The 13,879-nt window shown below is 56.6% G+C and overlaps 1 protein-coding gene across 1 annotated transcript; it reads right to left on the bottom strand.

The window, feature by feature from the left end:
* Positions 1-29: 29 nt before the first annotated feature.
* Positions 30-7,910, bottom strand: EMILIN1 (elastin microfibril interfacer 1). Its single transcript, XM_003908391.4, has 8 exons — positions 7,254-7,910; positions 6,208-6,327; positions 5,526-5,746; positions 2,434-4,362; positions 1,913-2,029; positions 1,435-1,452; positions 1,146-1,283; positions 30-755 (listed from the first exon to the last, which is right to left on the bottom strand). The coding sequence occupies exons 1-8, from the start codon at positions 7,421-7,423 to the stop codon at positions 418-420; spliced, it is 3,051 nt and encodes a 1,016-aa protein (XP_003908440.2). The 5' UTR covers positions 7,424-7,910; the 3' UTR covers positions 30-417.
* Positions 7,911-13,879: the final 5,969 nt, after the last annotated feature.

The following is a 13,879-nucleotide window of genomic DNA, read 5'->3' as shown; positions in this document are numbered from 1 at the left end:
CCCGTACCGGAGCAGAACGGTTCGTTTAGTTTTTTTAGAAAAACCAAGTGTCTTTATTCCTGGATCGTTTAGTACGGCGGTGGGCGGCGCCCGCGCGGGGGAGCCTGGAGCCCCAGGGACTCCGCCTGGAGGGCCAGTGGAGGGAGCGGAGGGTGCGAGGATCGGCTCTTCCGCAGGCCGGCCCTGGAGGGGTTCCGGGGGTATCGCGCCAGGCCAAAAGTCTCCATGGGCGGCCCCGGGCCTCCCTGAGCCGGCGCGCCCCGGGCCTGGGGAGAGGCCCCTCTGGGCGCGGTGCCGCTGCGGGCCCGGGTGCGGCGCTCGCCCAGGGCTGGGTGCTGCGTCCCAGGCGGGACCCCGGGAGCCTGCCGCCCCCGCTGTCTCTTCAGCCGGCGTAGACACGTCGGGCGGGACCCCAGTCTACGCGTGTTCAAGCTCTGGGTCCCCATAGAGCAGGGCCCCGCTGAAGATGGTGAGCGGCTCCTCCGAGTGCGCCAGCTGCCCCATGACCAAGTCGACGCAGACCGTGTCCCCGGCCTGCAGCGGCAGGATGAGGCTGAAGACGCCCAGGGTGCCCGGGCTGGGCTGGCTCTCGGCCACCGGCTTATTCTCCAGGCCCTCGGGCTCGTAGCCGCCGGAGTCTACGCGGGCCACGCCCTGGTTGGAGCGGGACAGCACGGCCTCCACTTTCTCGTGCCGGTGCCCAGTCAGCACCGCGCTCAGCAAGTAGCGTCCGGCCAGTGGCGCTGTGAACACGCCTGGGAACAAGGATAGCAGTCAGGGGGGCCAGGGAAGCTCCGGGGAGCGCACCAGAACTCCTGGACTCCGGAGGGACCCGCTGGGTCTTTTCCCCTCACTGGAATGCAAGCAGCAGGGAACTTGGGGCTTTGTTCACTATGCATCCCCAGCCCTTAAAACAGTGCCTGGGCAGGAGCAGACCCTAGTAGAGATCTGCTGAATGAATGAATGAATGAATGACTACTACTTCTCCCCACTGGCTGAGAATGAATAAATGAAGAAAGAGCCGAGGTCTCCCCAAATCAGAGAATGAAAAGATTCACACTGTCGGAAGAGGCAAGAATGGGAAGATAACACTGCACACCTTACCCATTTCTCCAACTGTTCAACCCAGCCCCTCCCAGGCCTACCTGTCTCTGGATCATAATAGCCTCCATCATTGAGCAGGACTCTGTCAAAGGGGACCGTGCCTGGTTCAGACCGGGGCAAACTCAGGGCAGCTGAAAATGCCACTCGGGGCACAGGGGCTGCTGGTGCCCCCTCCACTCCTGAGCAGGAAGGGTGGGTGTTAAAGGGGATGCTCAGGGCAGAGTGCCAGCCCCCTTCCCCTGCTGGATCCCCAGCCCAGGGCTGCCCGAGGACCTCCATCCTCCAACCCCTAGTCGCTTCTCCCCCAAGAATCAAATGAAAGGTACTCACCCTGTTCACCTTGAGGACCTGTGAGAAGAGGAAAGGGAGCAGTGAGAAGTAAAGCAGCTCTCACTAAGTCACTCAGCAAACATCTGCTGAGGCTCTCCTGTTGTGCTGGGTGCTACATGGACTTCAAAGAAGGAATTGGGGTATCAAGAAAAATAGGAATAGGTAGGGTCCATTCTGTTCAACTGCTGGGCCATCCCAGCTTTTCACACCCCAGTCAGCCATAATAGACTCAGCTTTAGTCTCCAGTACTGCAGTGGGGCCAACATTATCCATTAGCCTCCTATTACCCATTAACCAAACACAGTGACTATCACAGTTCCTCCTCACTTTCCTCTGATTTTCCCTATCAGTCAAGTAGGACCCAATTCCCCTTGTCAAGTTCAGAGTGGAATGTCAAGCCTGGGGCTGCCAGAGGGGGTCAGGGTTGGAGGGTGGGCAGTGGCAACCCTGACTGCAGCAAGGGTCTCAGTGCACATACCTGGTGGCCCGATGGGCCCCTCTTGCCCGTCCTTGCCTGGCGATCCTGGAGGTCCAGCAGGGCCTGGGGGCCCCTGCAGCCCAGGAGGCCCTGGGGGCCCAGCCTCTCCTGCAGGCCCTACAGTGACAAAATTGAGTTGAAAGAGGGCCATAAAAGGAATTTCCAATGGGTAAGGAAGGTGGGTGGTGGCTTCATGAACAGGGAGAAGATAGATGGAACAGGTGGAGCTTTGCAGACTGAGGGGGCAATGGGGTCCCTTGCTGCATATGCTGGATCCCTGGCTGGCACAGCAACATCCTCTCTCCACCCACAGGCCTAGTGAGCAGCCAGAGGGAGGGCAGGGAGCTAGGACCTTGCATCCTCTCTTGCAGGCAAACTCTAACACCTGGAATAGTGGTTGGGGCTGCAATTCATGCTGGGAAAAGCAAGGAGAAAGCAGATGAGTTGGAAGCTGGGCTGGGGGAGGGGGAAGAAAAATAAGGGGCTTGAAAGGGGTCCCCTCATGCCTTTTGTCCCCTCACCAGTGAGGTCCTTCAGGCTAAGCTGGTGCAGACGGTCCTCCAGGAGCTGCAGGGAGCTGTTAAGGGCACCGAGCCGCCTGCCCAGACCCGCCTGTCCCCCCACCAGCTTCTCCAACAGGGCTGCCTGCGTCTGGCTGGTGGTGTTGGTTTCCCGTAGCCCGGCCCAGAGCCCAGCCACGTGTCTGGAAAGGCCCTCGCGCAGGCCCTGCAGTCCCCCAGCCACAGTGTCCAACCGTTCACAGACACCCTCAAGACGGCCCAATCGCCCCTCTAGGCTGGGGCACTGGCCGGCCTGTGCCTGTCCCTCCTCCAGGCCTCGGAAGCGCTCCTCACTCTCCGTAGCATGCTCTGTGGCCTCCTGCTGCAGCCTATTAATCTCAGAAATAATGCGGTCCTTGGTGGCCCCCAGGTCAGCCAGATCAGCTCCCTGGCCCTCCACAGTGGTCTGGAGCTCATTCAGTGAGTCATTGAGGGAGCTGAAGGTGAGAATAACCTCAGAAAGCTCTCCTTGCAGGGCCTGCAGGGCTGAGCCTGAGCTGCCCCCAAACACGCTGAAGCCGTCCAGGGGCCCACGGCTTGGTCCCCCAACACCTGGACCAGCCCCAGGACCCCGAGGAGGCAACAGGGGGCAGGAGCAGCGCTCCACACCATCCCGAAGGCGGCCTAGTTCCTCTTGAACTCCACCACAGGCCCCACATCCCTCATCCCCATGGGCCTGCAGCAGCCCCTCCAGTTGGCCTAGCCGGGCCGCAGTGAGATTCAGCCGTAACGTGAACTCTGCAGCTGTCTCGTCCTGGGCATCTACACGATCCTGGAGCCGGCCCACAACCCCTTGTAGTCCCTCCAGCATGGCCTGCCGGGCCTCCCCCGCTGCTTCCACCGTGTGCAGGCCTGAGCCCACCAGCCGCAGCTGTCCCTCACTGTCCAGCACCCTGCGTTCCAAGGCACTGAGGATCTCGCTGACCTGAGAGTCCTGCTCCCCAGGGGCCCCAGAGCAGAGCTGCCCGCATGCCTGCATGGCCCCTGCCACCTGCTCCTCCAACAGATCCAGCCGCCCCCCCAGCTCCCCGCTCACATTGGCCAGCAGCGACCCCAGCTGCTCTAGTCGGCCCCGGGCAGCAGGCAGCCAGTGGCTCAGCCCCCCAGGAGCCCCAGGCCAGCTCTCCTCCTGCTCCTCCGAGGGGCCCAGGGTGGAGTTGAAGCGGTCCTCCAGGCGAGACAGGCGGGAGGCCAAGCTGGTGTAGCCTGGGGGATGGCCCCCCTGCCCCGCAGCTCCTCCCAGCTCTGTGCCTCGCCGCCCACTCAGCACTGTCACTGAGCCGGCCACCACATCCAGCCTGCGCTCCAGCTCTGCCAGTCGCCGGCCCAGCTCTGGAGAGCAGCATTCCTGAGGGGGCCTGCGTCCCACGGCCAGCCCGGGGAGGTGCCGTTGCTGCTCCTCCACGGAGGCCAGCAGCTTCTCCAGCGCTCGCAGCCGCTCCCTGTCCTCCTGCTGCTGCCGGCGGAAGCCATCCAGCCCAGCCAGGCACACAGAGCAGGACTCCTGCAACCGCTGCTCCAGCTGCCGCAGCAGCTCCTCACTGGGGCCCGGAGGGGCTGAGGCTGGGGCTGGGGCCCTGCTGCTCCCACTGCTGCTGCTGCCGCCATGATGGTTGTTGAGGTGACCCAGCTCCTGGTCGTGGGTGGAGACGCGGGTGTCCAGGAGCTGCAGCTGGTGCTGGATCTCGTTGAGGGTTTCATGCACCCCAGGGCGGGCAGCCGCGTCAGCTGGCTGCTGCCTCCCGTTGAAGGCTGTCTCCACAGCCCTCTGCACATCCTCTGCCAGGCGCCCGCTCAGTCCTTGCAGGACGCCCCGCAGACCTTGCAGCTCCTTGGTCAGGCTCTGCACCTGTTCCTCCAGCTGCTGCACCTTCTCTGACTCCCCAGGACCTAAGGAGAGGGGAAGGCAGAAGGCAGAGAGGCTGGACCCCAGAGCTCAGGGCCCCTGCTCACCCCAGCTCCAGCAAGGGCAAGATGCCCAGGCTGGCTCTGTCTCTCCTTTGGGTGATTTTGGCAAGATTGAAAAAAGGAAACTCCATTCACTGAATGCCTCTAGGCCAAATTTGAACATGACTCTGTTCTCCAACAACTCCCCTGGGGAGATACCATGAACTCTTCCCATCATATAGGCTGGGAAACTGGACCAGAGATATTAGGAGCCTGGCTATGGATCACAGGTTTAATAAGTGGCAATGCTAAGTTTCAAACCTCGACCATCTATCCGGCCCCCAGGTCCATGTCCTTTCCACCTGCCCAGAGTGCCTCTTAACTTCTCGGAAACTCTTTCCTTTTCTGTGAAAGGATAATGACACTCTTCTGTCATGGGGCTGTCAAGAGGGGCGAAATGGGAGTGTAGGGGAGGCACTTTGGATGCCACAAGAGCAGCTACCACTGGGTGACACTTCCTTCCCTGCAACACCATGGGGACAAAGAAGAGGCTCTGTGGACGGTGAGAGTTGGCCAGGAGTTCCTGTTTGCATAATTATAGTACGGCTATCTCGGGGCAGGGAAACAGCACATCCGGTGTGCAGCAAGCAGGAGGGAAGGCAAGCCACAGGGACTGCTGCATGCTGGGACCTGCGGTCTACAGAGGCTACGGAGGGGTCTGGGATCTGTAGTCAGGTGCAATGCATGCTAGGATTTGTAGTCTCAACTGTCTGTCCCCATGGACCAAGCTTCTCAAAGGAATGCCCCCTTCTCCTGCAGCTGTTTGAAGGATCTTGGCCACATGTGGGCGTGTGCGAGCACCTTCTCTTTCTCAGCCTTCTTTTTCTGTCTCTCCATCTTTTGCGTGCTCGCTGTCTCACACACAAACACCAAGAGACACACACACACACACTCACACATACACACGCGCGCGCGCGCACACACACACATACATACACACACACACACGGGCAGGGAATCTCTGCGATCTCACTAACTCCCTTCTGCCCCTCTCTTCTTTCTGGCATAGAGCATGGGGGATTCCCCCAGCAGCCTGGCCCCACATTTCCCATTGCATCGGATCACCATCTGGCACTTGCCGCCCTCGCAGCAGCTCCCACGCTCACCTTCTCCCCCCAGTCCACTGAGGGGGCTGCCCGCACTGGAGCCAGAGAGGTTGGGGCGGGCAGGCCGGGGCAGGGGCTGTGGTGTGGAAGATGCAGGCCCCAGCGCTGGAGCAGGACTCTCAGCACAGTCATCGCCCCCGTAACCCTGACAGCACCTCCACTCCATGTCGGTCACTGTCTTGTAGGCCACACGGTAGCGAGGGCGGAGGAAGCGGCGGTACCTGGCAGAGGCAGAAGGAGGCCTCTTTATTCCTCCCTGTATTGTTAGTGACCCTGGTCCCTGTCCCAAGGGGTGGGCAGCTGCTGGTGGGCATGGCCTGTCCCTCAGGCTGGGTCCCTCTTACTGTCCAACATGTGGCCTTGCTCAGCTGACAGCTGTCAGCTTTTTGGTCAAGGGCTAAATCCCTGCTCTTCCTTCCCTTGCCCTGCGCTGAAACCTTGAACTCCTCTGCTTGAGCCTGAGCCATCCCAGAGAAGGCATCTGGGGCTGGCGCGTGAGGCAGGTTTGCCCTCAGTCTCCCACCAGCCAAACTATTGTCTCAGTATCTCCTCAAAATGGCTGCGACCCTAGACCCTGTCCTGCCCTTGCTCCCTACTTTGTACAGACTCCCTGAGTCAGCCACCCACCATCTGCCCTCACCCAGTTCCCACCGAGGGCCCATTCCCCGGCCCTGGGACTCACATGATGCTTTGGGGACACTGGGGTTGGCCCCAGGCACAGGGCTGGTACTTGACATATGTCTCCACTCCATCCTCAAGGACACAGCTCACTGTCCGGGTCACCACATAGGCACACCAGTTCCTGTAGGTACAACCCCCTCTGGGTCCAAGGACCAAAGATACACGTCCTGGAGGAGGGCCCAGGGGCTACCAGAGGGGCTGAGGAAGGCTCCAAAGATGCAGGGCCCTTGGGGATCAGTGAGAGCAAGGACTTTGGCAGGGCCACCCTCCCTATCCCCCACGCTTTCCTGTGTAGCAGGGGCAGATAAAGACTTTTCAAGATGGGGAGTGGTGCAGAATGGTAAACCACAACCACAGAGCAGTCAGCTGGGGAGCCTCTGAATGTACACGATCACGTGTGTCCCTTTCTGGGCCTGTCTCAGTCCCCAGTTTGGCATGCCGTGTGTGCACAGCCAGGCTGGGCCCTGTGGGTGATCTGAACACTGGCTTCCACCTCACCCCTCCGGGAGAGGACGGGCAGGCCAGCTCGGGGTTAAGTAGAGAATAAGCCATTGATGAGCCTGCCCCTCTTGCAGTTCTATACTCCTGGCCCCATTCATGCCGGCCTCTGATCTGTGTCTGGCTGAAGGGCTGGAGGGAACATAGTGGGAGTGGTGTCAGAATTATGGATACTAGATGGGGCCAAGGGAGCCCTGGAAGGGGACAAAATGTCTCCCTGAGGCTCTGGGGCTGGGATACAGAGGGCAGCTGGCAGGAAGGCCTGGCCTGCTCCCCTCAGGGCAGCTTCCCTGGGTATGTAACTGCAGGGCCCCATGGGGGCATGTGGGAGCAGACCCCCTAGGTGACCCAGGGAGCATATGTGTTCAGGGGGTCCTGGAAAAGGTGCCGTGGGAAGGTGGGCATGTGAGGAGCCACCTGATGGATGGGCTTCTCACTCCCCCTCTGCCCTGCATTAGGGGACACAGCCCAGGGCAGAGAGCCAGGCGGAGGTGGCATTCTGAGCCCCTTTTCACCACCCAAGCCTTGGGCTGGGACTCAGACTCTTACCTGTGGCGGCTGGCTGGCCGGGGGGCGCTCTGGGCCTGGGGCCCCCCGGGGCTGAGGGCCCCGCCGGACCCCGTGTAGAGGCTGTAACCTCGAGGAGGGTAGCTGGCGGCCCCCGCAGCTGCGGTCAGCAGGCAGCAGAGGTAGCAGCTCCAGAGGGTGCGGGGGGCCATGGTGGGGCGCTCCACAGTGGCCCTCAGAGACTCATCCTGCCCAGCCACTGGCTCCTCTGCCGGCCCCAGGGATGCTGCTGCTCCACAGGACAGCGTGAGCCCGTCCTGTCCGTCCCAGCTTCCTGCCGGCAGCCCCTGTCCACACGTCTTCTCCTTGGCTGCCTGGCCTGACCCCTCTCCCCTCCTCTTTCCTCCTCAGCTCCTGTCCGTCCCTGCTCGGTTCCTTCCGCTCTTCTCTTCACTTCTGAGGGGGTTTGTTTTCTGTGCCCCCTCTGGCCTCTGGTCCCTGCCCCTCTCAGGAGCTGCGGCTCAGAAGTTGCGTCCTGGGCTTCCGCCCCCTCGTCCCAGCTGGCCCTCTTCTGGTCTCCCTGTCCTCTTTCCCTGATGACCGGATCCTGGGGGTGACAGGGCTTTGCCCCTGTGGCTGTTCGGAGGCACGAGAGTGGCCGTGGGGCGGGCCCTGGCCTCCTCCTCCCTGCTGGCTCCCCTCCCTTCCCCCCTGTCTGGCTGGCGGTCCTGCCTCCCCCTTCCTCCCCCCACCTCTCCAACCATCGTGCGCCACATCTGCTTCTTGTTAACTCCGGGAAAGAGGGAAAAAAAAGGAAAAACAGAAATGTGGAGTTGCCGCCGGGCTTGAGGCCAGCCTCTCAGATGGGCCACATGGAGCCAGGGCCAAAGCTGGGAAGGAGGCCCAGGGCTGGTCACTCCGACGGGGAACGGGAGCCAGAGTCGCAGCTCCTCTGGGGCTGGAGCAGGCCTCCCGTGGGGGAGAGGGCCCCAGAGAGGGAGCCCAGAGGGGAAGGCGGGATGGAAGGACTGGACAAGGGAGAATGAACTTGGAGAGCTCAGCAGGACTTCACTCACCATCTAGTCCAGCAGTCTCCTTTTAGAGATGTGAAAATTGAGGTCAGAGTGGGAGAGTAACTTGTCCAAGGTAACACAGCAAATCAGTGGTAAGGCTGAGAACACACACTAAATACCAGGTCAGTGACTTGGGAGAAAGGAGGAGAGGAGAATGTGCTACTGGGCCAGGAAGGAAAAGGAGTCCTTACTCCACTGAGGCAGATGGGAAATCCACAGACGACAGAAGAGGAAGAAAGGGCCGGGTGTGGTGGCTTACGCCTGCAATTCCAGCACTTTGGGAGGCCAAGGCAGGCAGATCACAAGGTCAGGAGTTCAAGACCAGACTGACCAACACGGTGAAACCCTGTCTCTACTAAAAATACAAAAATTAGTCAGGCGTGGTGGCGTGCGCCTGTAATCCCAGCTACTCAGGAGGCTGAGGCAGGAGAATCGCTTGAACCCAGGAGGAGGAGGTTGCAGTGAGCCAAGATCGCGCCACTGCACTCCAGCCTAGGCAACAGAGCGAGACTCTGTCTCAAAAAAAAAAAAAAAAGAAGAGGAAGAAAGGCACCTAACAATGGGGAGCAGGCTTCTGTCAAGCAGGAGAGGGCACGTGGGCAGGAAGACAAATAACCTTTCTTAAAGGGATAAATGAAAATGGGTCCTGGGCTTGTTTTGGTGACGGTCAGGCCATAACTGGGTGGAGGTGGGGTGAGGTGAATCGGGACCGACCTCTAGAGCAGCAGAGGCAGTCAGTGCCTAGTCTGGAGGTGAGTCTGATAGCTCTCAGTGACAGGCAAAGGGCCGTCAGCCTGACCTGAAAGTTCCACCTGCGCCATCTTGATCTAAAAGCTTGGTCCCTGTCACCACCTGACCCTCAGTGCTTGACCAGGGTCTCCAGGTGGTGGGATGCTTTGGAGAAAGAAACAGAAGCACAAGACAGAAAGGAGACAGGAGAATGCTGTGTGCCAGGCACTGCGGAGGTGCCCAGGTAGCAAAGGCATAGGTAAGACTCAGACGCTGTCCACTTAGGAGCAACTGAGGTTGTTGGAGAATGGGACACAAGCCCCCAAACAGAGAACTATCACAAGCCAGGACAGAACAAGTGCCAAGGGGCAGGAAAGAGGGATGATGTATGTTCCAGCTAGGAGGAGGGAAAAGATAGCTGCCTGAGGGAGGCAGTCAAAGGAGAGGCTGGAAAAGACAGAAACTGAAGAGCATTGGGGCGGGGGTGAGGGTGGGGGGCAGGAGTCAAGAACAGAGACAAGGCAAGGAGAGAGATTTCAGGCTCAGGAAGAGTTGTCTGCCTCAGTCTCCTCAGCTATAATGAAGGAATAACAGGACTCTCCATCCCACTTTACGAGGATTAAGTAAGTCAATGCGTGTAAACATTCTAGAACAGTGCCTGGCAAATGGTAAATGCTCAATCAACGTTAGCTCTTTTTTTGTGTCAGGAAAAAATGGGACCGAAATTCAGAGAAGTAGATTGTGGAAATTAGGGAGAGGCTCAAATGACTGGTTATGAGGTTGTATTGCAAGTTTTTGAGTAGAAGCATATACGCATACACAAAAGAAGATATTATGAGTGATAATATTGAATACAGTGTCAGAGCACAGGCAGTGTAGCCCCAGCTCCTCCTGTCACTATCTATGACCCAGCAAATCCCATGACACCACTGGGAGTCTATGTGTCATCTGAAGTTCCTTCCAAATTCTTTTTTTTTTTTTTGAGACGGAGTCTCGCTCTGTCGCCCAGGCTGGAGTGCAGTGGCCGGATCTCAGCTCACTGCAAGCTCCGCCTCCCGGGTTCACGCCATTCTCCGGCCTCAGCCTCCCGAGTAGCTGGGACTACAGGCGCCCGCCACCTCGCCCGGCTAGTTTTTTTTTGTATTTCTTAATAGAGACGGGGTTTCACCCTGTTAGCCAGGATGGTCTCGATCTCCTGACCTCGTGATCCGCCCGTCTCGGCCTCCCAAAGTGCTGGGATTACAGGCTTGAGCCACCGCGCCCGGCCGTTCCTTCCAAATTCTACGTTGCAAAGTGATGCAGTCTTGGGCTCTGGTGGTGACAGTGACCATGAATAGGCAGGGAACGTTGTAACTGCGTGGTGACTGCCTGAGTAATGAGGAACGAGATGAAGGGAGACACAAGAGAAGATTCCAGATGGGGAAGTCGGGAAGAGAGCAGGTTTGGAGGAAAGAAAAGTGATCGTAGTTTGAACATACTGAATTTAAGATAAGAGTAACACATCCTAGTGGAAACCAGTGTCCAGGATGGTTAGCAATGGTGGACCATTGATTCTTCCAACATATGCAGGGTAATAGGTGGAAGCCATGAGAATGAATGCCATCAAATCATCAATGCAACTCTGAACCATCTTACCTCCGACATCCTATGACCCAGAATGTGATCTTGATGGCTAAGAGAAATGTTTGTGAAAAGACAGGGTCAGGCTGGGTGTGGTGCCTCAAGCCTGTAATCCTAGCACATTGGGTGGCTGAGGTGGGAAGATCACTTGAGGTCAGGAGTTTGAGACCAGCCTGGTCAACATGGTGAACCCCATCTCTACTAAAAATACAAACATTAGGCCAGGCACGATGGCTCATGCCTGTAATCCCAGCACTTTGGGAGGCCGAGGTGGGCAGATCCCATAAGGTCAGGAGTTCGAGACCATCCTGGCCAACATGGTGAAAGCCCGTCTCTACTAAAAATACAACAATTAGCTGGTGTGGTGGTGTGTGCCTGTAATCCCAGCTACTTAGGAGGCTGAGGCACGAGAATCTCTTGAGCCCTGGAGGCGGAGGCTGCAGTGAGCCAAGATCACGCCACTGCGCTCCAGCCTGTGCAACAGAGTGAGACTGACTCAGGACAAAACAGTGGGGGTGGTGGTGAAAATGCTGGAACAAACAGAAACGGAAATTTGTAGTTGCCCCTTAGAGCCCTGGGTATCAGCACACAGGGAGATTTGAAGGAAATGTTCACAGGAGATCCCGATTTCAAAGAAGTTGTCAGTGGAAGGCTGCAGCTTTGTCCCTGGTCTCCAGGCTCTGGCTCTGGCCCTGGCAAGAAGCCAACCCACTTCCCCTCCAGATTGCCCCAGCTATTGCTATGGGTTTTCTTTCTCTGCTCTTCTCCCTCTCCTTGCCCTTAGGAGGCCTCTCGCAACCTGAAAAGTCACCCCAGCCATCTTGTCACTGCCCAGTTGTTACCCATTCCCTCTCCTACACTCTGAAGTTCAAAAATCTGTGTATAATTTAAGCGTATCAGGTAAAAAATATTGGCTTTGAAATATAGTTGCAGTAGTTGCATTTCATTTGCTTTTATGTGATTAGGAGACAAGACCTAGGAGCTGTCATGAATGTTTGTGAAATCACAAAGGTATCAGTGGCTCTGAGTTCACCAGTGAGGACGCTTCCCCTTGCTGGCTTGAGTGGGCAAACAGGCTGCAGTGGAGACTAAAGTTAGAGTGCAGTGGTAGTGGTGATGGTGGCAGTGACATTCTGGTGGTGGTATCGGCAGGCAGCCATAAATTTCCAAAGCAATTGGTGAGAGTTCTTGACCCCCCAAAAAGCTAAGTTCCTGGTGGCACTAGGACATGATCTATTTTACAACCTATCCAAATTGGGTAATTTCCAAGGATCTAGTGCCAATTGGCCCTACGAGGCAATTAACTCATTCATTCAGCTTCAGTGACTGAGCAATGAGTTCATGACCAGGGTCAGGACAGCCGTGGGCACCAGCAATAAGGAGCATTTTATGTCTAGCCTCTCTGTCAGAGGACTGAATATTGAGAGGGAAAATGGGGGGAATAATACGATTTGGGGCCTGGTGCTGTGGCTCACGCCTGTAATACCAGCACTTTGGGAAGCCGAAGCAGGAGGATCACTTGAGGTCAGGAGCTGGAGACCAGCCTGGCCAGCATGGTGAAACCCCATTTCTACCAAAAATACAAAAATTACCTGGGCGTGGTGGCACACTCCTGTAATCCCAGCTACCCAGGAGGCTGAGGCAGGAGAATCGCTTGAACCTGGGAGGCAGAGGTTGCAATGAGCTGAGACTGCATCACTGCACTCCAGCCTGGGTGACAGAGCGAGACTCATCTCAAAAATAAAAAATAAAAATAAAAATAAAAATAAAAAAGGTGATTTGGACCTTGGGTCATGCCAATCCACATGGGAATTCAAGTTTGTGGGGAGTCTTGAGCAAAAGCCCACTTTTCTCCAAAGAGATACACTTTACTTTTCCTTTTAGCTTTTCCTCCAGGTTTAATACTTTAGTAGCCCACCTCCCTGAACCCAGTCCCCCTTCTCCCGGGTCTTGTTGCTTTCTCACTCCTGAGCCTAATTCTGGCCAGTCCTTTCCTTGAAAATGTCACACTAATCACAGAGATTGCGCTCCACAAGTGCCCCCCAGTCATTTCCCTCCACATCCTCCCAAATCCCCCCAGGATGAGGCTGTGCCTGTCTCACTTCCCAAATAGTTTTCTATCCAAGCTTGGTTCGAGATATGTCTGTTCTTAGTTAAGTCTAGTTCAGTCTCATAGACTGTTTTTTGTTTCAGTTCTTCCAGGCACTGGGCCAAATGACCCATTCAAGGCTGATAAAGACTCACTGACCTAGGCACAGGAAGTTCTGTGAGGTGAATGAATTTCTGGGTGGTCCTAAAATAAATCCTTTCCCTCTTGTGCCTAACCCTAGGACAACCTACTGAGTCCAGTCTGACCTGGAACATGGAGTGGAGGTAGGAGGAAGAGGTGACACTGCTCTTTCACCAGTTTGTAGAAACTTGGTGAAATCAATTACCTGCTGGGCCTCAGTTTTCTTCCCTTTTTTTTTTTTTTTTTTTCCTGAGACAGGGTCGGTCTCTGTTGCTCAGGCTAGAGTGCTGGAGTGCAATGGTGCAATCTCGGCTCACTGCAACCTCTGCCTCCTGGGTTCATGCAAGTCTCCTGTCTCAGCCTCCTGAGTAGCTGGGATTACAGGCGTGCGCTACCAGCTAATTTTTGTATTTTTACTAGAGACGGGGTTTCACTATATTGGCCAGGCTGGTCTCGAACTCCTGACCTCAGGTGATCCATCCACCTTGGCTTCCCAAAATGTTGGGACTACAAGTATGAGCCACCATGCCTGGCCAGTTTCCTTCTTCATGATTCTGAAGGCCCCTTTCGGCTCTGATAGTCTAGAATACTATGCACCTGGGTCAATTGGTTTTAAGCACTTCCAAGGCTTTCTTTCATGTCATTCTCAGTCTAGAAAGTTTAATTTCCAGGGCTGGCCTAAAGGTAGAGCTTATTTTTAAAAGGGAGGGCTAGTTCTGATTCAACAGTAGACCCAAGTGTTTGGTTGGACTTGGATCTGCTTCAAATTTCCAGGAGACATGAAGCATAATGATGTGTAATCCTTAAGACCTAGACCCTTACTCTCCCAGAGGGGAGCTGGAAACAGACTGCTAACTGAGAGATGCATAAGGGAGTACCTGTCTGGGGTTTCACCAGTGTTATGTGGAGGGGACTCGGCTTTCTAAATATGAAGCTTCTGGGAAATATTGAGTGGGGGCTGGTGGTGAGGTGGTGGTGAGGTGGGGGGAGGCCAGGGGAACTACAGACTCCTAAGG

This window comes from Papio anubis, chromosome 14 (assembly GCF_008728515.1).
Source record: "Papio anubis isolate 15944 chromosome 14, Panubis1.0, whole genome shotgun sequence".
Classification (NCBI taxonomy): domain Eukaryota; kingdom Metazoa; phylum Chordata; class Mammalia; order Primates; family Cercopithecidae; genus Papio; species Papio anubis.
This window is presented reverse-complemented; position numbering and strand designations above follow the sequence as displayed.

Excerpts from the sequence above, each read along its gene's own strand:
- EMILIN1 (XM_003908391.4), bottom strand. The coding sequence starts at position 7,423 with ATGGCCCCCCGCACCCTCTGGAGCTGCTACCTCTGCTGCCTGCTGACC. Across the intron at positions 6,328-7,253 it reads CGGCCAGCCAGCCGCCACAG|GAACTGGTGTGCCTATGTGG; the intron begins GTAAGAGTCTGA and ends TTGTACCTACAG. Across the intron at positions 756-1,145 it reads CTATTATGATCCAGAGACAG|GCGTGTTCACAGCGCCACTG; the intron begins GTAGGCCTGGGA and ends CCTTGTTCCCAG.